At 60.8% G+C, this 24,456-nt stretch overlaps 3 protein-coding genes across 3 annotated transcripts; 2 read left to right on the top strand and 1 right to left on the bottom strand.

Moving 5' to 3' along the window:
• Positions 1-714: 714 nt before the first annotated feature.
• On the top strand, positions 715-10,334 carry MVD (mevalonate diphosphate decarboxylase). The gene is made up of 10 exons (XM_055306867.1): positions 715-945; positions 4,554-4,623; positions 5,026-5,140; positions 5,474-5,620; positions 6,480-6,679; positions 6,894-6,968; positions 7,134-7,352; positions 7,674-7,789; positions 8,934-9,042; positions 9,632-10,334. The coding sequence occupies exons 1-10, from the start codon at positions 875-877 to the stop codon at positions 9,710-9,712; spliced, it is 1,203 nt and encodes a 400-aa protein (XP_055162842.1). The 5' UTR covers positions 715-874; the 3' UTR covers positions 9,713-10,334.
• Positions 10,335-11,541: 1,207 nt separating this feature from the next.
• On the top strand, positions 11,542-19,378 carry LOC129497305 (cytochrome b-245 light chain). Its single transcript, XM_055306118.1, has 6 exons — positions 11,542-11,658; positions 16,040-16,109; positions 16,670-16,744; positions 16,908-16,991; positions 17,482-17,563; positions 19,105-19,378. The coding sequence occupies exons 1-6, from the start codon at positions 11,601-11,603 to the stop codon at positions 19,321-19,323; spliced, it is 588 nt and encodes a 195-aa protein (XP_055162093.1). The 5' UTR covers positions 11,542-11,600; the 3' UTR covers positions 19,324-19,378.
• Positions 19,379-20,961: 1,583 nt separating this feature from the next.
• Positions 20,962-21,924, bottom strand: IL17C (interleukin 17C). Its single transcript, XM_055305222.1, has 2 exons — positions 21,581-21,924; positions 20,962-21,220 (listed from the first exon to the last, which is right to left on the bottom strand). The coding sequence occupies exons 1-2, from the start codon at positions 21,922-21,924 to the stop codon at positions 20,962-20,964; spliced, it is 603 nt and encodes a 200-aa protein (XP_055161197.1).
• Positions 21,925-24,456: the final 2,532 nt, after the last annotated feature.

Genomic DNA, 24,456 nt, shown 5'->3' with positions numbered 1-24,456 from the left:
GGCGGTCGGGGGCGGGGAGGACCGTGCGCACCGCGGGGACGGGGGACCGGGGCGGTCGGGGGCGGGGAGGACCGTGCGCACCGCGGGGACGGGGGACCGGGGCGGTCGGGGGCGGGGAGGACCGTGCGCACCGCGGGGACGGGGGACCGGGGCGGTCGGGGGCGGGGAGGACCGTGCGCACCGCGGGGACGGGGGACCCGGGCGGTCGGGGGCGGGGAGGACCGTGCGCACCGCGGGGACGGGGGACCGGGGCGGTCGGGGGCGGGGAGGACCGTGCGCACCGCGGGGACGGGGGACCGGGGCGGTCGGGGGCGGGGAGGACCGTGCGCACCGCGGGGACGGGGGACCCGGGCGGTCGGGGGCGGGGAGGACCGTGCGCACCGCGGGGACGGGAGACCCCGGCGGCACCCTTGGCGCGGTCACCCTGTCTGTGGTCCGGAGCTGCTGAGGGGGCCCGAGCTCCTGGCCGCCTGGAGCCCAGCACCGCAGTGCGGACCCTCGGATCGGGTCCCTACCGCCTCCGCCTGCGGACACCCCTCGCTCAGCGGCAGCCCAAACTTCCTCCAGGGAAGTCGGACGCCAGGCGCCTGCGCAGACCCCCGCGCCTGCGCAGAGCCGGCGCCTGCGTAGATGGCGTCAGGGCTTATTCCCGCGCTTGCGCAGAGCGGGCGCGCGGCCTCCGGCCCACGGGGGCGGGCCCAGAGTCGGCAGTCCATCGTTCGATCCCTCTCATTGGCTGAGATGTGGAGCGGAGGCCGGGCCCACCGCCAATTGGGCAGCCTGCGAGCAGACTGTCCCTGAGAGCCAATCGCGGGCGAAAGAGGTGCGAGCCGGCCCGCGGTCGGCTGCCTGCGGCGTTAGCTGTTTCCTGGCCATGGCCTCCGAGAAGCCGCTGGTGGCCGTGACCTGCACGGCGCCGGTCAACATCGCGGTCATCAAGTACTGTGAGTGCGCGGCCCGGGTGCCAGGCACGATCCGTGCGGACGTCCACCCGCGGGCCGGAACGGGGTGGGGGGCAGCGTCCACGCGGGGTGTCCCCCTCTGGGGGGCCGGAACGGGGTGGGGGGCAGCGTCCACGCGGGGTGTCCCCCTCTGGGGGGCCGGGACGGGGTGGGGGGCAGCGTCCACGCGGGGTGTCCCCCTCTGGGGGGGCGGGACGGGATGGGGGGCAGCGTCCACGCGGGGTGTCCCCCTCTGGGGGGGCGGGACGGGATGGAGGGCAGCGTCCACGCGGGGTGTCCCCCTCTGGGGGGGCGGGACGGGATGGGGGGCAGCGTCCACGCGGGGTGTCCCCCTCTGGGGGGCCGGGACGGGGTGGGGGGCAGCGTCCACGCGGGGTGTCCCCCTCTGAGGGGCCGGGACGGGGTGGGGGGCAGCGTCCACGCGGGGTGTCCCCCTCTGGGGGGCCGGGACGGGATGGGGGCAGCGTCCACGCGGGGTGTCCCCCTCTGGGGGGCCGGGACGGGGTGGGGGCAGCGTCCACGCGGGGTGTCCCCCTCTCTGGGTGCGGGACGGGGTGGGGGGACAGTGTCCACGCGGGGTGTCCCCCTCTGGGGGGCGGGACGGGGTGGGGGCAGCCTCCACGCGGGGTGTCCCCCTCTGGGGGGCCGGGACGGGATGGGGGGCAGCGTCCACGCGGGGTGTCCCCCTCTGGGGGGCCGGGACGGGGTGGGGGGCAGCGTCCACGCGGGGTGTCCCCCTCTCTGGGTGCGGGACGGGGTGGGGGGACAGTGTCCACGCAGGATGTCCACCCCTCTGGGGGCAGGATGGGGGGACAGTGTCTGCGTGGGGTGTCCACCTCTCCGCTCCCCGGGGGCAGGATGGGGGTGGGGGGACAGTGTCCACAGGGGAGGTGGGAGGTCCACCTCCCTGGGGGTGGGATGAGGGCGGGTGGACAGTGTTCATGCGGGATGGGCGTGGGGGGCAGGGTCCACCAGGATGGCCCCGCCCTGGGGCGGGGCTCCCACAGTCTACCACGGGCTCTCAGTACCGTCCACCTGGGCCTGCTGTCCATTTCGATCATGTTCTCATCTGAAGAGCGCTGTCAGTGGCATCACTGCACGTGCTGCCTTTGAGAATGCCTCTGGTCACTGTGACTGTGGTGCATAGTCCAGGCGGTTGCTTGTGTCATCACTGGCTCTTTTAGTGCTGAGTCCTGTGCCCTGGTGGGGACGTCCCACACTTTGCTTAGCAGCTGCCTTCCTCCTGGGTCCAGCCTACTGTGAATAAAGCCACTGCAAAATTTTGTTGTGGGTGCATATGTGAATGCAAGTTGTCTCCTTGGGGGACAAATGTCTGGGCATGCCGCTGCTGGCTCCTAGGGTAGTTGTACCTTAGTTTTTTAAAGAGACTTAAACCTCCCACACTACATTCCCACCAGCAGTGCTTGTGTGACCAGCTCTTTGGCCTGTGATGTTGTCACTAGGTTTTATTTTAGCCGTTCTGATCGGTGGGGTGTCATCTGATGGTGGGTTTACTTTGCAGTCTTCTACTGGACGGGATACTGAACACCTGGTCACACGCGCTCTGTGTGTCCTCTTTGGTGAAATGCCTCTTTGGGTCTTAGGTCTGTGTTCTCATTGGGTCATGTACTTTTTTACCGTGGAGTTTTGAGACTTCGCTCTGTGTTCTAGATTCTGATCATGTGTTGGATGAGTGGTTTGCAGAGATTTTCTACCACTCAATAGCTTGTCTTTTCATCCTCCTGGCAGGTCTTTTTTTTTTTTTTTTTTTTTTAAGATTTTATTTATTTATTTGAGAGAGACAGAGAGCATGCGTGAGCAGAGGCAGTCTGCAGAGGAGAAGCAGATCCCCTGCTGAGTGGGGAGCTGACCCCATCAGCCATGGGGCTCCATCCCCAGAACCTGAGATCATAACCTGAGCCAAAAGTAGACGCTCTACCGATGGAACTCCTAACAGGGTTTAAAATTAAGGTGAAGTCCAGTGTGTTAGTTTTTCCATTTATGGGTCATGGCTTTTGGTGTCAAGTCAAAGACTCAGTTGCCTGGCCCTACAACCTGAAGATTTTCTCCCATGTATTTTTCTAAAGGTTTTATAGTTTTACGTTTGTTTTTTTTTTTTAAAGAATTATTTATTTATTTATTTATGTATTTATTTATTCATTCATTCATTCATGAGAGACACAGAGAGAGAGAGAGAGAGAGAGGCAGAGACATAGGCAGAGGGAGAAGCAGGCTCCATGCAGGGAGCCCGACGTGGGACTCGATTCCAGGTCTCCAGGATCACACCCTGAGTCAATGGCAGGCGCTAAACCGCTGAGCCACCCAGGGATCCCCATAGTTTTATGTTTTAAATTTAAATCTCCATTTTAGGGGATCCCTGGGTGGCGCAGCGGTTTGGCGCCTGCCTTTGGCCCAGGGCGCGATCCTGGAGATCCGGGATCGAATCCCACGTCGGGCTCCCGGTGCGTGGAGCCTGCTTCTCCCTCTGCCTGTGTCTCTGCCTCTCTCTCTCTCTGTATGACTATCGTAAATAAATAAATTAAAAAAAAATTAAAATGTGTCTTTAAAAAAAAAAAAAAAGAAAGAAAAGAAAATCCTTTAAAAAAAAAATAAATCTCCATTTTAGGGATCCCTGGGTGGCGCAGCGGTTTGGCGCCTGCCTTTGGCCCAGGGCGCGATCCTGGAGATCCGGGATCGAATCCCACGTCAGGCTCCCGGTGCATGGAGCCTGCTTCTCCCTCTGCCTATGTCTCTGCCTCTCTCTCTCTCTGTATGACTATCGTAAATAAATAAATTAAAAAAAAATTAAAATGTGTCTTTAAAAAAAAAAAAAAGAAAGAAAAGAAAATCCTTTAAAAAAAAATAAATCTCCATTTTAGGGATCCCTGGGTGGCGCAGCGGTTTGGCGCCTGCCTTTGGCCCAGGGCGCGATCCTGGAGATCCGGGATCGAATCCCACGTCGGGCTCCCGGTGCGTGGAGCCTGCTTCTCCCTCTGCCTGTGTCTCTGCCTCTCTCTCTCTCTCTCTCTCTCTCTGTGACTATCATAAATAAAAATCAATCAATCAATCAATCAATCAATCAATCTCCATTTTAAATTGTGTTCTGTATAAGGGATGAGCCTCAGGTTGAGGTCTGTGTTTTGGCCTAGGGATGTCCAGTTATTCTGGCAGTATTTTCTGAGAAGGCCGTCCTTTCTTCTGAATTGCTTCCACACTTTTGTCAAGAATCAGTTGGGGGGATCCTGAGGGTGCTCAGGGCCTGGAAAGCACTCCAAGGTAATTTGCTGAATGGAAATGAAACAGGTAAAAACAGAATCAGTGAAACAGGGGAATGGACTGGCCTCCAACTCCGCTCTGGGATTGGGAGCCCAGTGAAGTAGGGAGCAATCCAGGAGGATTTCCTGAAGGTGAGGGCACAGCAGGAAGAGGACTTATGTGATGCTGTAAGGGAGCAGGCTCCAGGCGGATGGGGGAGTGGTGAGAAGGAGTGAGGGTGACTGGGGAGCACTGGTGGGCAGGAGTGAGGGCAGCAGCATGCTGGTTGCCAGGGCTGGGAAATGGACTGGCCTGGCCTTGGGTTATCTGTTCCAGGGGGAAGCGAGATGAGGACCTGGTTCTGCCCATCAACTCCTCTCTGAGTGTCACTTTGCACCAGGATCAGGTTAGTGTGGATCTGTACTAAATGCCAAAGTAAATACTTACCAAACATGGTTGAACTTCTGTGTGGTGATTGGTAGTGGTGACTTCCCAGCCAGAGGGTCCTGCCCCCATGTCACATGCACTCCTAAGCTCCCCAGGCTCCTTTGGAGGGTGGAGGCCTTTCATCCTGGCCCCACGCCCATGACTCCACTGTGGGCGGTGAAAGTGCTGGTGACCAGAGCCTGGCACTGAGCCGACCATGTGGGTTGGAGCCTTCCTCACTGCCCAGCCTCCGCCTCCACGGCCCTGTCATCTGGGCAGGACATCCCTGCCCCTGAGTGGGGGGCCAGGAAGAGCTGTCGTATGAAGGACTCCCTGGGGAACGGGGACCTGGCCCTGAGGTGGCCTGTGTTTCTTCTCCCAGTTGAAAACCACCACCACAGCAGCCGTTAGCAAGGACTTCACTGAGGACCGGATTTGGCTGAATGGCCGGGAGGAGGATGTGGGGCAGCCCCGCCTCCAGGCCTGCCTCAGGGAGAGTAAGTGGGGCCCTGAGGGATGTGAGCACCGCTGGGGCTGGCCACGAGGCTCCTGACTCCGCTGTCCCTCCTTCACTCTGGGTTGGGTCTGAGCGCACAGAAGCGCTGCTGCCTCTCAGCCACTCTAACCTCCCGCCCCACCCCTGCCCCTTGGGTAGGGGGCTGCCTGTGAGCACAGCCGGAGCTGTGCGTGGGGCTGGGGCTGGGGTCCAGGGCTTTTCCGCAGAGGAAGGTCTGCATAAAGCCTGGGGCAGAGGCTGGGTTTCAGTGGGTGAAATGCCGGGAGCAGGTCAGGGCCACTCTGCCCAGTGGCTGTCTCCCATGTTCCTGCAGTACGCCGCCTGGCCCGGAAGCGGAGGAGCACTGGTGATGAGGACCCCCTGCCCCTCAGCCTCACCTACAAGGTTCATATCGCATCTGTGAACAACTTCCCCACGGCTGCAGGCCTGGCCTCTTCGGCGGCAGGGTATGCCTGCCTAGGTGGGTGAGGGCCCCCCTGGGTGCTGTGCTTTGACCAGCGGCACTTCACACACTCGCCATCTTCAGGGAACCCACAGCCACACGTCTGAACATTAAAATGTCCCGAGAGCACTGTGTGTAGGGTCCTCTAGGTTGTATGTGACAGAAAGTCATCTCGAACTTCCTTGAGCCTAAGAGGGCCAGTTTCTTGGCTTATGTACCAGAATCCTGAGATGTAGCTAGCTTCAGGGGCAGCTGGCTCCAGGTGCTCCGACAGGCCCATTGACACCTGTCTACCTCCCTCCGAAGCCCTGCTCTGCTTCCTCTGGCTGGCTCAGTGTCCAGTAGGCCCTCCTGACCTGGGTAGGCAGTGAGCTTACAGTCTGTGCCTTGGCAGAAACCCCAGCGGTAATGCATCCTTGCTCAGCCACCTTATGTGCCCATGCTTAAGCTACCCTTGATGACTGACAAGTACAGGGGGACCCCCAGTGTTGGGTCCCCAGCTCCGTATCCTGTATCAGACCTTGGCCCTAGCCAGCCCTGCTCCCTCACACCCCTCTTGGCCAGCTGCCATGCTTATGCACACTCATCAGGCCTCTCTGCCCTGATCTCTGCTCCACATGGCTTTTTTTTTTTTTTATGATAGTCACAGAGAGAGAGAGAGAGAGAGAGGCAGAGACATAGGCAGAGGGAGAAGCAGGCTCCATGCACTGGGAGCCCGATGTGGGATTCGATCCCGGGTCTCCAGGATCGCACCCTGGGCCAAAGGCAGGCGCCAAACCGCTGCGCCACCCAGGGATCCCCATCCACATGGCTTTTCAAAGTCTTCATCCCCATCTCACCCATCTGAGCCCCTGCGCCCTTCCCCTTGTGCCTGCAGCGTATACCCTGGCCCAGGTCTACGGTGTTGACAGTGACCTCTCGGAAGTGGCTCGCCGGGGCTCAGGCAGCGCCTGCCGGAGCCTGTACGGTGGTTTCGTGGAGTGGCAGATGGGGGAGCGGGCCGATGGGAAAGACAGCATCGCCCGACAGGTGGCCCCCGAGTCACACTGGCCTGAACTCCGAGTCCTCATACTTGTGGTGAGTGAGGCTGGGAGGGGCAGCTCATCCTGGTCTGGGGGCTCCCTGCATGATGGACATGCCTGGCCCAGCATTGAGTGGCTCCCCACCCTGCAGTGAGGGGGCTGCTGTTCCTAGGACTGCCCTGTCCACAGCCCAGGGGAGAGATGGGACGGGATGCACGTTTCAGGCTGAGGCCTACAGGGCGGGGTCCAGGCCATTTCTCTTCGTGCAGGTGAGCGCAGAGAAGAAGCTGATGGGCAGCACGGCAGGCATGCAGACTAGTGTGGAGACCAGCCCCTTGCTCAGGGTAAGGCTGGTGCTAGGACGGGTGAGCGGCTGCCCGGGGCATGTTGTTTAAAGCCAAGCTGATCTGCTCTGCTCAGCCCCCTGGTGGGGCTGCTGGCTGCCCTGCTGCACATCTTGGGCTCTGAATAGGGTAGCAGCCAGCACCTCACCAAAACATGCCTTGTAGTTCCGGGCTGAGTCGGTGGTGCCAGCGCGCATGGCAGAGATGACACGCTGTATCCAAGAGCGGGACTTCCAGGGTTTTGGCCAGCTAACCATGAAGGACAGCAACCAGTTCCATGCCACCTGCCTAGACACCTTCCCGCCCATCTCCTACCTGAGTGACACCTCCAGGCGCATCGTCCACCTGGTGCACCGCTTCAACACCCATCACGAGCAGACCAAGGCAAGGCGGTGGGGGCAGGTGGAAGCTGATGCTGCTCTTGCCGGCTCCCTGAGCTTGCGGGGTGTCCCTTAGGGCTGCAGTGAAGCCAGGCTGGGTCCAGCACAAGCCTGCCCATGACAAGACTTCTCGGCATATGCTTTACCATGCGGCCTGCTGAGGGAGCAGAGCCTGTGTCTGAAGACACGGTCCCAAGTCAGTGGGCAAGGGTGCCGTGCTGCACCCCAGCTGTGCACAGTCCCGGGTCTCTGGGTCTCTGTGGCAGATGAGAGGTGGCGCCAAGCCACCCACTCCAGAGACTCACACTGACCACGTGGGTTCCAGGTGGCATACACATTTGACGCAGGCCCCAATGCCGTGGTCTTTACCCTGGAGGACACTGTGCCTGAGTTTGTGGCTGCTGTTCAGCACTGCTTCCCTCCTGAGTCAAACGGAGACAAGTGAGTTGGGGGTTGCCCACATTTGGGAGGGGTGGAGGGAGGAGCAGGTTTCCTGCTGAGATCCAGGACTATGGCAGCTGAGGCCGTGGTGCTGAGGGGGGGGGCTTCCCATGGCAGGTTCTAGTCTCTACAGGGGCCATGGTATGTCACCATGTGTGCCTCCCTGTGACCACCACGTGTCACAGCCCTGTGGCCATACGTGCAGGTACATGCTGGGAGCAGTGCCTGTGGCTTCCTAGTAACGCCTGGGCCTTTGGACTTGTCCCTTTGAGTGGTTTCAGTGCAGGGACACTTTCCAGCTAGAGGTGCAAGGGAGGATGTGGGTGCGTTGTGTGTCACCATAGTTGGGGCAATACCGGCTTCTAGTGGGTGGGGTGAGAGACTGACTTCCTCACCATGTGGACAGGCCTCATGACCAAGGACGCCCCCGAGGCATCTGGTGTCCTTGTGGGCGACTCTGAACCCATTGCTCCTGTCACCTCATGGGTGGTTTGTGGGTTTTTGTGTTCCAGGGAACACGTCCCTGGACTTGCACTTGGATTGAGGTGTTTGTTACCTTTTTTTTTTTTAAGACTTTATTTGTTTGGGAGAGTGAGAGTGCATACACATGTGCTCATGTGTGGGGGGAGGGCAGAGGGAGAGGGAGAAGCAGACTCTCCGCGGAGCTTGGAGCCTGACCTGGGGCTCTGTCCCACGACCCCAGGATCATGACCTGAGCCGAAACCAAGATTTGGCTGCTCAGGTGCCCATGAGGTGTTTCCTTCTTAAGCTTTGCTCCCCCCAGGCCAAGTGGGAGCCGTGGGTGAGGCCTTCCCCGTCTGGTGTCCCCAGCCAGGCTCTCGCTCACTCATCCTCGAGCCTGGCTTTGTGTGTGAGATAAATACACACCGCCAACCATTTACCATTTTAACAACTTCAGGCGCACAACCAGTGGCTTTACCCGCCCTGTTGTGCAAGCAGCACTGCCATCTGGTTCCGGGGATTATGCATTTCCCCAAAAGACACCTGCCTCCCGACCCCCCAGCCATAGCCTCCCCCGCCCCCCCCCGCCCCCAGCAGCCGCCAGTCTGCTTCCTCTCTCGCATCTGGTGTCTGCATACCTCTCATCTGTGGCCTTGGCACCTTCCTGCCTGACTTTCTCCAGGTTTCTGAAGGGGCTGCCCGTGAGACCCACCCCACTTTCAGACGAGCTTAAAGCTGCGCTCGATGTGGATCCCATCCCGGGCAGCATCAAGTACATCATTGCCACCCAGGTGAGGCCTGGCAGCCAGCTCGCCCTGGCCCTGCAGCCTGGCCACGGGGCGTGCGTCCAGCCTTGTGGGCTCAGACCCAGCATGCTCGCAGCTGAAGGGCTCCCTTTAGCCGACCTCTCAGCTGGGGAGCCAACTTGCTGAGAGTACAAGCGGAAGAAACAGTGACGCTACTTTTTTGGTTTTTAGAATGTTAACAGTATGGCTTGTCCCATTCGGTTCACTTACCCTCCAAGTGGATGTTTAAGGACCCCCAGTGTTGTGGGGTGCTGTTCCCCACGTAGAGGGGGAGACTTAGAGGGACATATGGTACTGGGGATCCTGGGAACCCTCAGGACTCACCCACTGGAGCAGGTCAGAACCCTTGCTTGAATGCCTGAGCCAGCATTTCACTGAGATCTGATTCTCATTCCCACCACCTGAGTGCCCAGGAGGTCTGCCTTCCATTTGGGATGTGCTGTCCACCCCAGGTCTGGGTGATGGAGGCCAAGTGACAGGGTGCCCATTGTGGGTCAGGGTGTTGGGGTGTTACCACGGGTTGTGAGCTTCTGAGCTGCACTTACCTGCCTCTCCCATTATTCTGACCCGACAGGTAGGACCTGGGCCTCAAATCCTGGATGACCCTCATGCTCACCTCCTGGGCCCGGATGGTCTGCCGAAGCCAGCTGCTTGACCACCTTCCTCCAGGGGAGCCCCGGCTACTGCCAGGAGAAGGGCACTTCGCTCGGACTGGGGAGCTGGGTGTGGCGCTGGCTGGTCCATGCTTATTGGGGCTTGAGGGATAGCCACTGGGCTCCAGGCCAGGCCATGTGCTGTGGCCAAGCTGGGTCACTGGAGTGACCATTGGCACCACCCAGGCCATCAGGGGTATGCCACCCCACCAAGTGCCTCACCTCGCTGCAGCTTGCACCTGGTGCTTTGCGAAGAGGAGAGCTGATGTGAGGGCCAGGGACATGACACTGGGCTCTGAGCTGGACCGTGTGGAGCTGCCAGGCCCCCCCTTCGAAGGGCTCTCTGGACTCACCCTCTGAGGTCCTGCCCACTGCCCCAAACAACAACTCTGAGGGAGATGACTGGGAGTTAGCATCCATCCTCAGAGCTGGAGGACAGGTCACCTCTGCAGACCTCGGGGACCCTCCACAAAAGCTTCAAGCCTGAGATAGCCCCCTGTGGCTCCTCTGTCAGACTCAGGCCAACGTTTGTTTATAAAGAGAACAGTGGTGTGTGTCCAGTGGGAGGTGGGTGCATTACACGGGAGCCCTGTGGGCTGCAGGGAATAAAGCCAACGTCACTGATGGGGCAGGTGTGATTTTCCTGGTTCCTGCACCAGTGCTCTGGGGTCCCTGTGCTGAGAGGCTGGGAGGGTCTGGGCAGAGCACCTGGAAAAGTTGTCAACTGGCTGTGACCCACATTTGGTGGCTGACACAGTCACTAAAGCTCTGATGGGTGTGAGGATGTGGTTTGGGTCTGGCTTAGGTCCCAGTCCACCAAAGAAGGTGGGAATTGGGTTTGTTGGCAGGAGTGCGGGTTAGAGATGGGATTCCTCAGCCCAGAAGTTTCTGGACTGTGAAACCTCAGGAGTGCCACCCCTCTCTTTCTGAACCGGCAGGGCAGGCCAGGCATCCAGGAGGAGGTGGACACAGGGGTAACTGTCTGCCCCTCCTCCACCAGGGTCAGGGGCTGGGGCCCTGGCTACTGCTGCTGAAGCACCTGACAGCTATGACCCTCAGTGGGGGATAGGGAGGAGGACAAAGGGATGCACTCCTACATTCTGGATTTTCCCAGAAGTTTGGCTCATCCTGTCCTTCGGAGTTGGTCTGGTGAGCAGAGGGTTGCTGCAGTGTGACCTGGGCCACACCTGCTCCAGTCCAGGGCCAGATGGGGCAGTGGAGGCTCGGCCTGCCAGTGTCCAAGGATGCCTTGGTTCACTGTGGGACATCCATTGCGTGGTGGCAGTGAAGGTTCTGGGCCTTTAAACCTGGGACCAGCCTGCCCATGCCTCCTTTGGGAGAAGCCCCTGTTCCCCCCTGTAGGCTGCAAGCTCTGAGCATAACCCACACGTTTTGGGGTGCCTCCAGGTCACAGCGTGCTCGCCCTGTAGCCCAGCCCGCCAGCAACGGCTCTGATCTTGGGCAGCCCAGGTGATGCTTGGGGAGCGAAGCTGGCAGGTCCGGTGCCTGGCACACAGCCAGGGAGAAACTTGGTGGCGGCCGCCGCGGGTGCCCTGGGGGGCGGAGGGAGCCGGGAGGAGCCGGGAGGAGGAAGTGAGCTGGGGCGGGGGTCGGGGCGCTGGGCCTGCAGGGGACTCCGCCGGGGAGGGGAGGGAGGCCCGGGGCGGACAGGGCCCAGGGCTCGGTCCCGGCTCTCCGGGGAGCCTCACCTGCCCGGCGGGGCGGGGCGGGGCGGGGCCGGGCCGCGGGGCCCTGCGCTGGGGGCGGGGCGGGGCGCTGGGGCGGGCCGTGGGGCGGGGCGGGGCGCTGGGGCGGGGCGGGGCGGGGCGGGCGGCGGGGGCGCGGGCGGCAGTGTCGCAGGGAGCCCGCCGAGCTGCGGTCGTCGCCGCCATGGGGCAGATCGAGTGGGCCATGTGGGCCAACGAGCAGGCGCTGGCGTCCGGCCTGAGTGAGTGCGCGCGGGGGCCGCGGGCCGCGGGCTGGGAAGCGGGACCTGCACTGCGGGCCGGGGCGGCGGGCGGGGGGCGGCGCGGGCTGCAGCCCGCCGGGCAGCCGGAGACAAGGCCTGCGGAGGGGCTTCGGGGACCCTGCCCCCCGCCCACGCCCCAGCCGTCCCCCCGACGGCCCCCGGACCCCCGCCCCGCCGCCCGGACCTCCACACCGAGAGAGGAAGTTGCAGTCAGGAGAAGAGGCGTTTCCTCCTTGGTGGTTTCCGGGGAGTCACTGCCCCCAGGGTTGGGTAAACCCGGCAAGGGGGCGCCCTGGTGGCCCTGCTGCCCTGGAGTGGGGGGGCTGGGTGGCAGGGGCTCTCCGTCTGGGGCCCAGGCCCCCCTGCTCCACAGAATGGCATCTGGGGTTTCATAGGGTGGCTAGAGACCCCCTAGAGCGAGCCCTGGTCAGCTCAGCTCCCCGAGCGACTGCTTCTGGGGAAGGATAGCAGAGCCCCCAGCCCCCCTGCCACCTGCGCTCAGGAGCTCTGGTTACCGAGCATGGGGTCTGCACCCGAGCTCTGTACTCACAAGCAGGAACTTCTCCGGACTGAGTGGGGTAGAGCTGAGTCCACACCAGGGCCTGAGGCAAGAGGGGCCCGAGGCTCTGCCTCCTGACCAGGGACCTCCCTCGCCCAGGAAGGGCCTATGAATGTGCTGAGGAGGGGGGCTCTCAGCCCAGCACCGGCCCCTGGGACCCCCCTCGCCCAGTCCTCCCTCCACCTGGGGAGGGAACTTGGGGAGGGAAGGCGTAGAGGTAGATGAAGTCTCCCCGGCCCTGCGCTGCGGGATCCCATTTTAGAGTACAGGATCTAGCAGTGTGTTGTGTATCCAGGCAGGTCACCCCCTGCACTGGGCATCTCAAGTGGCGGAGAGCTCAGTGGGTGGGTCACGTGGTGCTCCCCTCTGTCCCCAGGCTGTCCACTCCAGGCCCTATTCGTAGAAGGCCCACTGTGTGCAGGCTGGCTGTCCTGGCCTGGGCTCCTGCTTGCAGTGCTGTGGCACCCAGGCTGCCCTCACGGCCACTGTGCCTATGGCGCGTTTGGGGTCTGGGCTCAGCCTTCTCCATCATCAAATAAGACAGTTTGTCAGAAGGTCCCCCAGGGCCCTGCTCTGGTTCCTCCCTTGCTGACTTTTCTTCTGGGTGTAAACTGCAGCCTCCAGGGGATGGCTCAGGCCTGATGAGAGCCTAGCCGCAGTCATGCTCCACAGGTTTTCCTATTGTGGGAAACCCCATATGACCAGATTGTGTCACCTGCTACTGAAAGCCTTCCCTTGGCTTTGCGGGACACATAATCAAAGCCCGACCGATTTTGGCCTCTCCTGCCCCCGATCCTCCGGCCCCCTGCCTTCTCTGGGCCTCGTCCACAGGGTTCGTTTTTGTCCCTGTTCCCCTGAGCAGACCGCAGGGCCTTTGCTGAGGAGACATCTATCTGAAGCATCTGTGGCTGGCTGGCTTCTCCATTCATTTCTCGGCTCAAAAAGCCGCCTGCTTTGAGGAATCTTTCTAGAGCATCAGGCGGAGCATAGCCCCAGACATTGCACCACATTCCCCCGTTCTAGTTTCAATGTTGATTTCTGTTCCCCCTGACGAGACCAGGAGCCCCCCAGGAGCCGGGGCCTCATCGTGTTCCTGCTGTGTCCTAGTAGGGTTCTGTCAGCGTTTGGTGGGTGGCAGACAGTCCTGCCTTCCTGGTGAGTTAGTGGGGTTTTCTTCCACCCCCCATCCCCACCCCCACCCCCACCCCCCTGCTGACCCCAGGCAGCAGAACTGCTGCTCAGGACAGGAAATCAGGCGCCCAAACACAAGGGTGTTGGCTGGATGCAGAATGCCGCCCTTCCCTCTTCCAGCCCACCCGGACCCTGACCGGCCAACAAAATAAGTTAATATGTAGCAGAGCTCAGCACCAGGGATTGGAAATCTGCTGGCAGGAAAAGCAGAGTGAGATTTCAAGGAGATGTGTCTGGGTCAAAGGAAGGGGTGCCCAGGGCCTCGAGCTCTTACCTGGTGGGATGTGGGGGCCTAGTGTGGAAACAGGGGAGTTTGGCCTGCGTGGCTGGCCCACACCGGGGAGGGCCTCCTGCATGGGAAACAGTAGGAAGCAGAACCCGCCCCCCCCCCCCCCCCAGGACACTTGCCACCTGCAGCCAGGCCTGGACTTGAAGTCACGGACAAGACAAACCCTTGTGGAAACTCAGGCCTGTGCTGCATGTGGGGAAGGGCCAACTGTCTCCTACCTTGTGCCAGACCGAGAGAGGCCTGTGAGCTGGGCCCAGGCTGTAGAAACCCTGAAGCCCCCCCAGCAGAGGCAAACATGAACATTGTCTGCAAGGCTGCCACAGGAAACCAGACTCCACCAGCTGCCAGCTCGTGCCCCCACCCACCCACCCCCACCCCCCGGGGAGGGCCCTCTCACACCGCCACAGAGCCAGAGCTGCCCAGCCTCTTCAAGACCTGAGAATGTGAGCATGCCTTGATGCCTACGAGTGTCCCAAACTGCTCGGGGAGGAGGGGAGGAGCAGAGAGTTTTATAGCAAAAACAGGACAGCACAAGATGTGAACTAACACAGAAAGTCAAAGAAAAAAGTCATCAAAGGTTAATGAATTGAATGCTCTATAAAGATGAGAGGATTTGTGGAATGGAAGGTGGGGCTCAGGGAACCTCACAGCACACAGCCCAGAGACAGAGATGGGGTCATTAAAGAGCAGTTGAGGGGCACCTGGGGGGCTCCGTTGGTGAGGTGTCTGCCTTTGGCTCAGGTCGTGATGCCGGGGTCCTGGGTTGGAGTCCCACGTCAGGCTCCCTGCTCATCGGAGAGCCCACTTCTCCATCTGCTCCTTCCCCTGCTCATTCTCTCTCTCAAATAAATAAAATGTTAGAGAGAGGGCAGCCCGAGTGGCTTAGCGGTTTGGTGTCGCCTTTGGCCCAGGGCGTGATCCTGGAGACCCGGGATCGAGTCCCACATCGGGCTCCCTGCATGGAGTCTGCTTCTCCCTCTGCCTGTTTCTCTGCCTCTCTCTGTTTGTCTATCTCTCTCAATCTGTCTCTTATGAATAAATTAATTTAAAAAGATTTAAAAAAAATCTTAGAGACGGGCAGCCCTGGTGGCTCAGCGGTTTAGTGCTGCCTTTGGTCCGGAGTGTGATCCTGGAGACCTGGGATCGAGTCCCACGTCAGGTTCCCTGCATGGAGCCTGCTTCTCCCTCTGCCTGTGTCTCTGCCTCTCTCTCTCTCTCTCTCTCTCTCTCTGTCTATGAATAAATAAATAAAATCTTTAAAAAAAAAAAAAGGGTCATGGGTAAGCATTTTCCAGAAATGGAGAAATCTCAGATTGAAAGAAAGCAGAGCCCATTACAGAATAAAGGAAAACCAATCCCTTTTTGGACACATGGTAATGAAATTACAGACCATTAAAGGAAATCTTAAAATTTACCAGAGGGAAAAAGGGGAGGTGGAGGGGCTTTGAAAATGAGCACCGATGGTAAATAATTAATCATGGTGAGGTCAAGTCCACACATGATCCAGGAAGAGAAGCTTTAGATTTTTTTTGTTAAGATTTTATTCATGAGAGACACAGAGAAAGATCAACATGTCCCGATTGTACCTCGAGTAATCGCTGTTAGTTCTGGGGATGCTCGCACAGCAGGGCGTGGACTTAGACCGCCCGAGCGGTGGACTTTAACACGGCTAAAACAGAACATTTTATGTTATGTATATTTTACTGCAATAAATTACAAAAAAAAGATAATTTCTGGGGAGAAAAGATGCAGAGGTATGCCGCCTCCAGCAGCCAGCAGGAGGCAGGACCACGTGGGCTGGAGTGGCCCACAGCAGCCCCGGGAAGGGCGTGGGGGTAGCGGTGTCTGTCAGCTGGAGGCCAGGTGACCAGTGGGACATAGGAGCGCTGTGCAGCCCGGAGCCTCGCCCATCCACAGGAGCACACACAAGGGGACAGTGTCATCTTGAGATGTAGAAAGCAAGCACTCGAAATGGCCAGGGGTCTCAGAGCCCTGCAGAGAGGACGGCTGCGGTGAAGACCAGCCCCAGCGGCCCTCCTGGGGCTCTAAGGCTGGGTGTCCCCCAGCTGCTGCTGGGACCCAGACCTGGCTCCCCCCACGCACTGCTTTTTTCACCCCTTCCCCAACTTGCGTGTTGCTTTCTAGGGGTTTCTCCTCCTGTGTCCCCTGCACAGATAAACATGTTGTCCCATGTGGTGGATGATGGCCTGGCCAAGGGAGGGGAGCCCACGGAGAGTGGCCAGAGCACCCTACAGCCCCCAGCCCTGCACCTGCGATGGGGGCACATTCCTCCTGCTAACCTGCTTCTCCTCTGCCCACAGTCCTCATCATGGGAGGCATCGTGGCCACCGCCGGCCAGTTCACCAAGTGGTACTTCGGCGCCTACTCCATGTATCCTGCCACTGCAGAGCCCAGGCTGGGGTCGGGGGCAGGGCTTCTGGGCGCAGGGTGGGGCTGCTGCTGTCCCTGGGGGCACAGCACTAAACAGTTTGCAGAGTGCTGCCCCCATCTGTGGGCCCTTGAGACACTCCACAGCGCTGGGGAGAGCAGGTTGGGGCTCGGTCGCACGGTGGGACTGAGCAGGCAGCAACCTGCCCGAGGCCGGGCGTGGGTCCGCAGCAGGTCCGCAGCAGGCCCATGAAGACTGGCCTGGGAGAGGTGTCAGCAGCCCTGAGGCCTTGGGGATTCCTGGGATCCCCTCCATGCCCGCTCTATCGGCCGTCCCCCAGGGTTGGCCTGGGATCCATCGGAACAGTCTCAGCCCCTCTGGCCCAGCTGTGACAGGCCCGCTGAGGCAGGCATGGGGGGGATGGAGGGCTCATGTGGGCAGCACAGTGGCATACTCTGCTGAGTGACCTCCGGGAAGCAACCTAACCCTCTGTCTTCTCATCTGCAAAGGGGGCTCACTGAGACCCCCGGGCTGTGTGGCGGCTCCTTAACGGCACCTGCAGCGGAGCAGGTGTGTTTGTGTGCCTGCTGGAGTATCCACGCGGGAAGAGGAGGAAGGGATCCACCATGGAGAGATGGTGAGCCCCCAGCCCTGCTCCGGGCCACCCCACGGGAGCACCCCCCTTCCCGGGCCTGCCCAGCCACCGTGGCCCCCCACTCAGTCCTAAGGAGGGAAGAAGCCAAGGTCCTCTAGGGAGGAGCACCTTGTGGGATACAGTGTCTTCCCTCCCCTCTGCCTAGTGGACAGAAGTACATGACCAAAGTGGTGAAGGTGTTCGGGCCTCTCTCCAGGAACTACTACATCCGGGCCTTCCTGCACCTTGGGTGAGCCCCCTGTTCCCCAGAGACCCAAGATGGCCCTAGTATAAACCCTCCCCATCATCTGGATCAAGTCAGGCCCGTCCCCGCCCAGATATGCTTCCAAACAGAAGCCCAGATCCTGGGGTCCTGAGACCTGCTCTGTCATCTGCTGCTCCCTGATGGCTCACTGCGACCCTAGAAGCTTAAATCAGGAATAGACCAGGCTCTCCCGGGCGGCTTTGCTCACTGCCTTGTGTGTGGGTCTGCTGGTCACTGGCAGGGAGGCCACAACACTCACAGCCCTCTGTGGCTATTTGGGCTTCCCCCTGGCGTGGCCCAGGTGCCAGCACCCCAAGAACAGCCTAAAGGGCCCAAGCTTAGAAGCCTAACCTTTGGCGGGTCTGGACATCTCCTCCAGCCAGGGTCCTGGGGACTGCACACTAGTCTGCCTTGTCCCGAGATCCTGCAGCCTTTGATCCTGCAGACCCCTGACCGCCCTGCCACCCCTCCCCAGGCTCTCAGTACCTGCTGGATTCCTGCTGGCCACCATCCTGGGGACAGCCTGCCTGGCCATCGCGAGCAGCATCTATCTGCTGGTAAGTGGTATCCTCTGTGGCCTGCGCTGCGGGCAGAGCCAAGGCCGGCAGCTGGTGTCCTTGCTCACGCCGTATCAGGGCCAGTGATGCTGTAGCCACTATCCCCACGTGTGTAAAGTGTGGCAGCTCCTTTATCGGTGCCTCATCCCTGCAAGGGAGTGCTGAGGTCCCCACTCTACAGACCAAGAGATACAAAGTCAGGGAGGTGACCTGGCTGGCCCAGGGTCACCCAGCTAGCCAAGGCCCAACTGGATTGGGACCCACTCATCATATTTGTCTCATCTAAGCCATCCTTGCTGACTTGGGTGCTGTCAGGGGCACTTCCTAGGGAACTTGTAAACAGCACAGATGCCACCTGGAGGTTTCCCAAGGCTGCCCCGTTGGGTTTGCCTGGAGTTGGGACATAGCAAAGACCCCATTGGAAGGACACCCCTAACCCAATCTTTACAGGAGGGCTGGTGGATACTGGGGAGGATGGCCTGGGTAGAAGCTCTGTGGGGCATGGGCCTTGTGCCCCATGCTTGCCGTCCTCCTGCGCTGCACATTCATCCTTTGCACATATTCTGAGGGAACGGGTGGTGTGTTGTCTGTGCTCTAAGCCGTCCTGCACCTTAGTGACCTGCCCGCCGGCCCCTCGGTGCTCCCCCAATGGGAGCCCACCCTGTTGCTGGTCTGTGCGTTCAGCTGCTTCCTGCAGCTGGTCACAGGGCACAGGGAGTGTGCATCGCCTGCATCCAGCCCCTGCATCAGGGGCACCCCACCTGGCTGCCGCGTGCTCCCCACCTAGGCTGGCAGGGCTGCTGGTTCCCACTGGCTGCCCGCTGCTGCACCCAGTCCCTACCCGTTTGTCCAGGGGGCCTTTGTCTTTTCACTACTGACTTGCGGGAACCTCATGTATGTTTTAGTTGTGAGTATTCCGTGAGTGAAGGTCAGACCCCGAATACTTTCTCTGCCTCCGTTAAGGGCCTGTGAGCTTGGTGTGAGAATCTCCCCTGGGCAGAGAATGTGAGCGGATCTGTTAGCGTTCTGGTTTGTGCCATGTCTCTGTGCACTCTCGGGTCTGCTGCATGGTCCTTTTTTCAGGGCAGGTGTCCTAGTTTTCAGGTGAGAAGGTGGGACTGCAGATGTTCATTTCATTCTTCTGCTTCATGAGTGACGTGATGTCACACTTTTTCTATGTGTCAAGGGCCGTGGGATACAAATAAAAGAGCACACATTCCCCCGCCCTCCTGGCTGTCCCCGTCCCCTCTACCCCCCACTCCCCCGCTGCAGGTGCCTGGCCAGCCAGACTGTGCGTGATGGATTCCCAGGCCTGGCCTCATGCCCTAGACCCTGTGGGGAGGCCTGAGCACCTGGAGTGGGCTCCAGGTTGCCTGCCCCCATGTGGGGTCCCTGCTGGAAAGTGAAGCAGCTGAACTCTGAGGTCCTGGCTGTCACTCCAGACATAGTGGGCTCAGACATGGGTCCCACCCTGTTCCTGGGGGCTGAGTTGGGGGAGCACTATCCGCCCAGCTCTGACCCAGCTCCTCCAAATCGTGCAGGCGGCTTACCACGGAGAGCAGTGGATCCCCATTGAGCCCCAGCCCAAGGAGCGTCCGCAGGTGGGTGGCACCATCAAGCAGCCGCCTAGCAACCCCCCACCGCGGCCGCCAGCTGAGGCCCGGAAGAAGCCCAGTGAAGAGGAGGAGGCGGCAGGTGCTGTGGGGGTTTCTGGTGGCCCCCAGGAAAACCCAGTCCCAGTGATTGATGAGGTTGTATGAGTAGCATCTCTACTTGTTCCTCAGGGAGCCCGCAAAATAAACCAAAGAGAGCAGACTCCCTGAGTCCCCGTGTGCATCCCACTCCCAAGCCAGGCATCTCCTTTAGCACTTCTCAGCCTGTCTTTCCCCCTGCTGCCTGGCCCAACAGGCCTCGGCCAAAGCCGCCAGGCTCCCGCAGCCCAGGACAGATGCCACCCATGCCACACCAGCCACTGCAGCCACAGGGATGGCCCTGCCCAGTCTGGGCCCTGCTTGGGCTGCTGCCTCTGCCTAAAAGACTGGTCCCTATCCTGGTGGCCTCTGGACCCCCCTGCCCTCTCCTCTCCGTCCCCAGCCTTCCTTCTGGTGGTTCTGCAGTATCTGTCACCTGTGGGGCTCTACTCTTAGCCCAGCCATATGGTGGAAACTCAGTAACATGCTGACCAAAGCATCCTTCAGACCCCAGACAAAGGTCACTCGTCCCCACTTCCTGGGTGTTTGCTTGCACACAGTAGGCCTTAATCAGGGGTGAACATGGCTGGTCAGGCAGGGAGGTGCTGAAAGCTGCCTTTAGGTGGGCTGGGGAAACAATCTGCGAAGGGGGTTGGAGCCCAGCTGGAGCTGCCCAGTACGTATGGCTGCTGAGGCCACACACACGTGCCCACTTGGGCTCCGATCCATGACGCTTTGCAGACTGGGATGCCCGGCCCAGGGGCTGCCCCTGGTGTGCCAGGTCACTGGTGGCAGTAGAAGCCCCAGTGGCCTGGCCTTCACATCTGCCTGGGTCAGTGGTGGGGCTGTGGGAAATTCAGACGCTTGGAGGGGATGGTGGGCTGCACAGGTGTGTCACTCCAGAGCTGACCCCCGCCCCGGGGCTTTACCTCAGAGACTGCCCATGGGGCAGAGGTGGGTGCCCTTGGTGAAGGAGGGCCTGCCAGCATTGCGGCCAGACTGTGAGCCCAGCCCCTCCCCAGGCACCGGGGCCAGCGGGCATGCCTCCCACCCTGGGTGCCCTGGGGGTGCACGCACAGACATTTCTGGAAGGACCCTGGGATCTGGGGCCAGTGGCTGCCCATACAGGACCAGCTGGCAATCAAGGACCAGGCAGGGGTGAGGGGAGGAGGGGGCCTTCAGTCACTGGACCCACTCTGCTGTCGGACGCTGTGCTCTGGAGGCATTTGTCAATTTAACAACACATTCACGCACATTCTAAAATAAATAGTTGTTTTAGAAGTACAGGGGTGCTTGTTCCCCAGGGGCGGGGAGCCGGGACCAGCCTGAGGCCAGTGAGGGTGTGAGGGGAGCCCAGGGGACCACAGACGTAGGGGGGACATTGGAACATCTTTTCTGTTGTTTTGCAAGTTCTAGAAGAATAAAAAGATTCCTTCTGGCCCAACTGTTTGCCAGAAGGGTAAACGGAGACTGCAGATGGGTCTGAGCAGCACAGGTCACCTGCGGGCAAGTGGACCCTGCCCTCCAGCATTATTCCTCACACCTGAGGCCAGGAGCCTCAGTACCTGCCCAGGGACCCAGGGAGCAAATAAATAAACAATAAATACACATAAATAGGAGGGGCCCTCTTTGGCAAGACCCCCAATGTCCAGTCTGGGGGCAACCATGCCCCCCAACACAGGTGAATGCAGCATGGGGCCGGGGTCACTACGTGGACCTGGGCAGGACACAGGTGCAACCGATGGGTACGCGGATGAACTCGGCGTGGAAGGAGAAGGCCCCTGGCGTGGGCAGCCCCGTGGTGTCCCTGGAGCAGGGCCGGCGGCGGAGCACCAGCAGGCTCTGCAGCAGCGGCACCGAGTTGAGGGCAGCCGTCTCCCGGCCTGTCCTGGCGCTGATACAGCCCCTGCACAGACACTCGGCGAAGGCCAGCTTCTGCGGGTAGCGGCTCTCGTCCGTGTCCACACTGTGGGGACAGACCGCGTGAGGCCCCTGTCTGCAGCCCTGTCTGGCCCACGTGAGCCAAGGAAGTCAAGCAGTGGGGCCGGGAGCAGGGGTGAGGCTCATCGGCACCCCCTGCCCTCCCAGAACGGCCCCTGCCCAACCCCCAGCCCAGCCCACCTGCCTCAGGGACCCTGGGAACAGAGCCACGCTGACATCCTGCAGATACCAGCAGCGAGGAGGAGCTCATGTGATAGGACCCCCCTCCCCGCCTGTGGGTGACCCTTCGTCTAGCATGTGAAGACGTGGGGGCTCAGGGGAGGAGCTGGCCCGATGCTGTGGAGCAGGTGCCCCAGTACCACGCACGGGGTCCCGCAGCCCTCACCGGTATCTCCAGGGGGAGATGGAGCGCTGGTGGATGTCAGCTTCCAGGACCTCCTCAGGCTGCAGCACTGGGCACTGCGCCCCAGTGGAGGGACCATCCTGCTGCCTGCCTCGGCCCCCTGCCTCCAGGCTGGACACCAGGGCCACGGGCAAAGCCTGCTCCCACTTGGCAGCTCGAGCCAGCAGATGTGGCGGGGCTTGACCCCGGGGAAGCTCCTCGGCCGAGTAGCAGCGTGGGGTCCCGTGGGTGTGGAGGCCCCTCCAGAGCTGGGGGCTGTGGCGGGCCAGGCTGGCGGGCAGCCAGAACAGAAGCAAGAGGCGGGGGAGGAGCTGGTGGACAGGCATTGGGCGGTCAGGTCAGGGGGCACACGGGGAAGGGAGAGCCCCTGCCCTCCCAGCTTGCCCTGGTTACTGTGCAAAGATGGGTTGTGCCCCTTCCTCTAAAGTTGGGGATACTGAGGCCCAGAGGGAGACTGGGTCCTCAGCCCACGCTCCCCAAAGCCCCAGGGCTCCTGGGTCCCCTTCCCAGATTTGGGGCTTCTTGGGCCCTGTGCCAACATCCTCTGCTGAGGGGCAGGAGGGCCACCTGGCGTGGGGTCAGGGGGCAGGGGGAGAGGCAGCGGCTCACCATCGCAGCAGCGGCGCTGGGCTGGCAGAGGCAGGTGCACCTGGAGGCTGTGGACCTGGAGGCTGCTGGCTCCTGGCGCCCTTTATACCTCCAGCCACACCTGGGGAAAATCCGGGACAGCTTCCTCCTCGGGAAGTGCACGGCTGCGCTTCCTCCTTCCTTCCCCGTGGGTCCCCACTGTCCCCTCCTCCCCACTCAGGGCCACAGTGCCCACCCCCACTCTTCCTGGCCCTCCCCCGCCCAGAGGGACCCTTGCCTGGGCTGAGCACCTGCCAATGGAGCGTGGACACTGGCAGCTTGTTTGGGCTGGGAGGTTTCTGCTGCGTGGAGCTGTGAGCTGGGGCAGCTAGGGCAGCTCCCATCCCCACCCTGCGTGGACTCGAGGGCCGGCTCCCCAGGTGTGGACATGAGGTTGGTCCCGGTTTTTATCTAAGATGGTCCAGGAGGGGCACCTGTGTCTGCCTCCTGCTGCACGGGTGCGGGAGAGTCCAGAGAGGCTCTGGAGGCAGAGGACCAGCCAGCGTCTTCAGATCTGGGTTGGGTTTCTACCGATTTACTCAACAAAACCTCTCCTAGAAGCCAGAGATGGGGCGAGAATGCCTTGGAAACTTTCAAGTGGCTGCACCTCGAGAAGCTGGATTTGAGGAGCCCCTTCTCGGAGCTGTGGGGGTCATGGGGGGCCGGGGCCAGGCGCCTTGGTTATCCTTAAAGGGACAGTTGGAGGCGAGCCTGTGAAGCTTTGGGTGCCACTCCCTGGGTCCCCCGGCCACCCCTAAGACCCTGTGTGTCCGGGTCTCTCCTATCAGAGTCTAAAGTATCCCCCAGCAGAGGAGGGTCTGAGGGCAGGGGACTGGCCAGGAGAGGCACCATCCAGGGACATGAAGATATCCTGGAGCGGGGCTCTCCCAGGTGCACCTCTGGGCAGGGACCCGCCCTCCTGGTCCTTACAGGAGTCTGCACCTGCAGGCAGGCTGTCCTGTGCCCCTCTCCCGGGGGCAGGGCAGGGCTAGGGGAGAATGCTCCTTCCTGGAAGACGGATGGATAGCTGCTTGAGTGCCCAGGGCTGCTCCTTCCTATGATGCCCCTGTCCATGGTCATCAGCCCTCTGCTTGCATACCTCTTGCAGTGGGGAGCTCACCACCCCATGCATGAGTTTGGTAGGGCTGCTCTAACAAAGCACCACCCACCGAGGGCTTAGGATGCAGATGTGTTCATTGTTCTGGAGGCCAGAGTCTCCAATCAAATAGTTGGCAGGGTCAATTCCTTCTGGGGTCTCTGAGGGATCCTCCTGTTCCCACCTCTCCTAGCTGGGACTGCTGGCAATTCTCAGTCCCTTGTGGCCACACTGCCTCGTCTTCACGTGGCCTCTACTGTGGGTCTGTGTCTTCTCAGGACACTCACCTCATTCAAAGTGATCTCATTTCAAGCTCTTTACCTCATGACATCTGCCAAGACCCTTCACTCGTCAGAGGGACCAGGTCTAGGACTTGAATGTATTTTGGGGGGTACATGGTTGGGCCCAGGACCCCCATGCAGGGCGGATGCTGGTGCATTGTGGGGCATGCTGGCTCAGGCTAGCTCTTGAGAGGACCCTTCTGAGGCCTAGCTGACAGCTGCCTCCCTGCAGGGGTGCTGGGTCCTGGGGGAGCTCCAGTCCCTCCTGTGTCCACCCCGAGGCAGCGTGAGCCCCCAGAGAGCTGGGGTAGTGGTATGGTGGAGACTCCACCGTTGCAGCACGGAGCAGTGCTTGGCGCCCAGTGTTTCATGAACACAGTGGAACGAAGGGAAGGGGGATGAGCGGGCTGCCCAGGGAGGAAGATGGGGCCCTGGTCTGGAGGCTGAGGGAGGGACACCAGCTGTGCAGTGTGGTCTGGCCTTCCTTCAGGCGGGAGGCCAGGGTGTCTGGCCACACACACACACACACACACACACACACACACACACAGGCATCATTTATGAAATGAAAAGGCTGTAAAATGGTCACTCCTGCCACGGCTGCCAGGGGTGTTCCCCTCCCGCGGGGGCCCGGCTGGACACCAGGGCAAGCGCAGCCCCAGCCTTGCCCCTGCCCACACCAGCTCCCCACGGCGGTGGGGGTGGGTTTCTGAATTTTCTGGGGTTTATCAGAACAGCCCAGCAGGTGGGTGCCGCGCTTGGCAGAGGGACTCTGGGACCAGGCTGTGCCACCACTCTGCTTCATGGCACCATGGGCACGAGCCAGGCCCTGGGCGAGTCAGGGGACCAGGGGC

Source organism: Nyctereutes procyonoides, unplaced genomic scaffold (genome assembly GCF_905146905.1).
Source record: "Nyctereutes procyonoides isolate TBG_1078 unplaced genomic scaffold, NYPRO_anot_genome, whole genome shotgun sequence".
NCBI classification, from domain to species: Eukaryota; Metazoa; Chordata; class Mammalia; order Carnivora; family Canidae; genus Nyctereutes; species Nyctereutes procyonoides.
This window is presented reverse-complemented; position numbering and strand designations above follow the sequence as displayed.

Coding starts and splice junctions, on each gene's coding strand:
- MVD (XM_055306867.1), top strand. CDS start 875: ATGGCCTCCGAGAAGCCGCTGGTGGCCGTGACCTGCACGGCGCCGGTC. Junction 4,624..5,025: donor TCACTTTGCACCAGGATCAG/GTTAGTGTGGAT, acceptor TTCTTCTCCCAG/TTGAAAACCACCACCACAGC. Junction 9,043..9,631: donor AGTACATCATTGCCACCCAG/GTGAGGCCTGGC, acceptor CTGACCCGACAG/GTAGGACCTGGGCCTCAAAT.
- LOC129497305 (XM_055306118.1), top strand. CDS start 11,601: ATGGGGCAGATCGAGTGGGCCATGTGGGCCAACGAGCAGGCGCTGGCG. Junction 11,659..16,039: donor GGCGCTGGCGTCCGGCCTGA/GTGAGTGCGCGC, acceptor CTCTGCCCACAG/TCCTCATCATGGGAGGCATC. Junction 16,745..16,907: donor GGATCCACCATGGAGAGATG/GTGAGCCCCCAG, acceptor CCCTCTGCCTAG/TGGACAGAAGTACATGACCA.
- IL17C (XM_055305222.1), bottom strand. CDS start 21,924: ATGCCTGTCCACCAGCTCCTCCCCCGCCTCTTGCTTCTGTTCTGGCTG. Junction 21,221..21,580: donor ATCTCCCCCTGGAGATACCG/GTGAGGGCTGCG, acceptor CTGTCCCCACAG/TGTGGACACGGACGAGAGCC.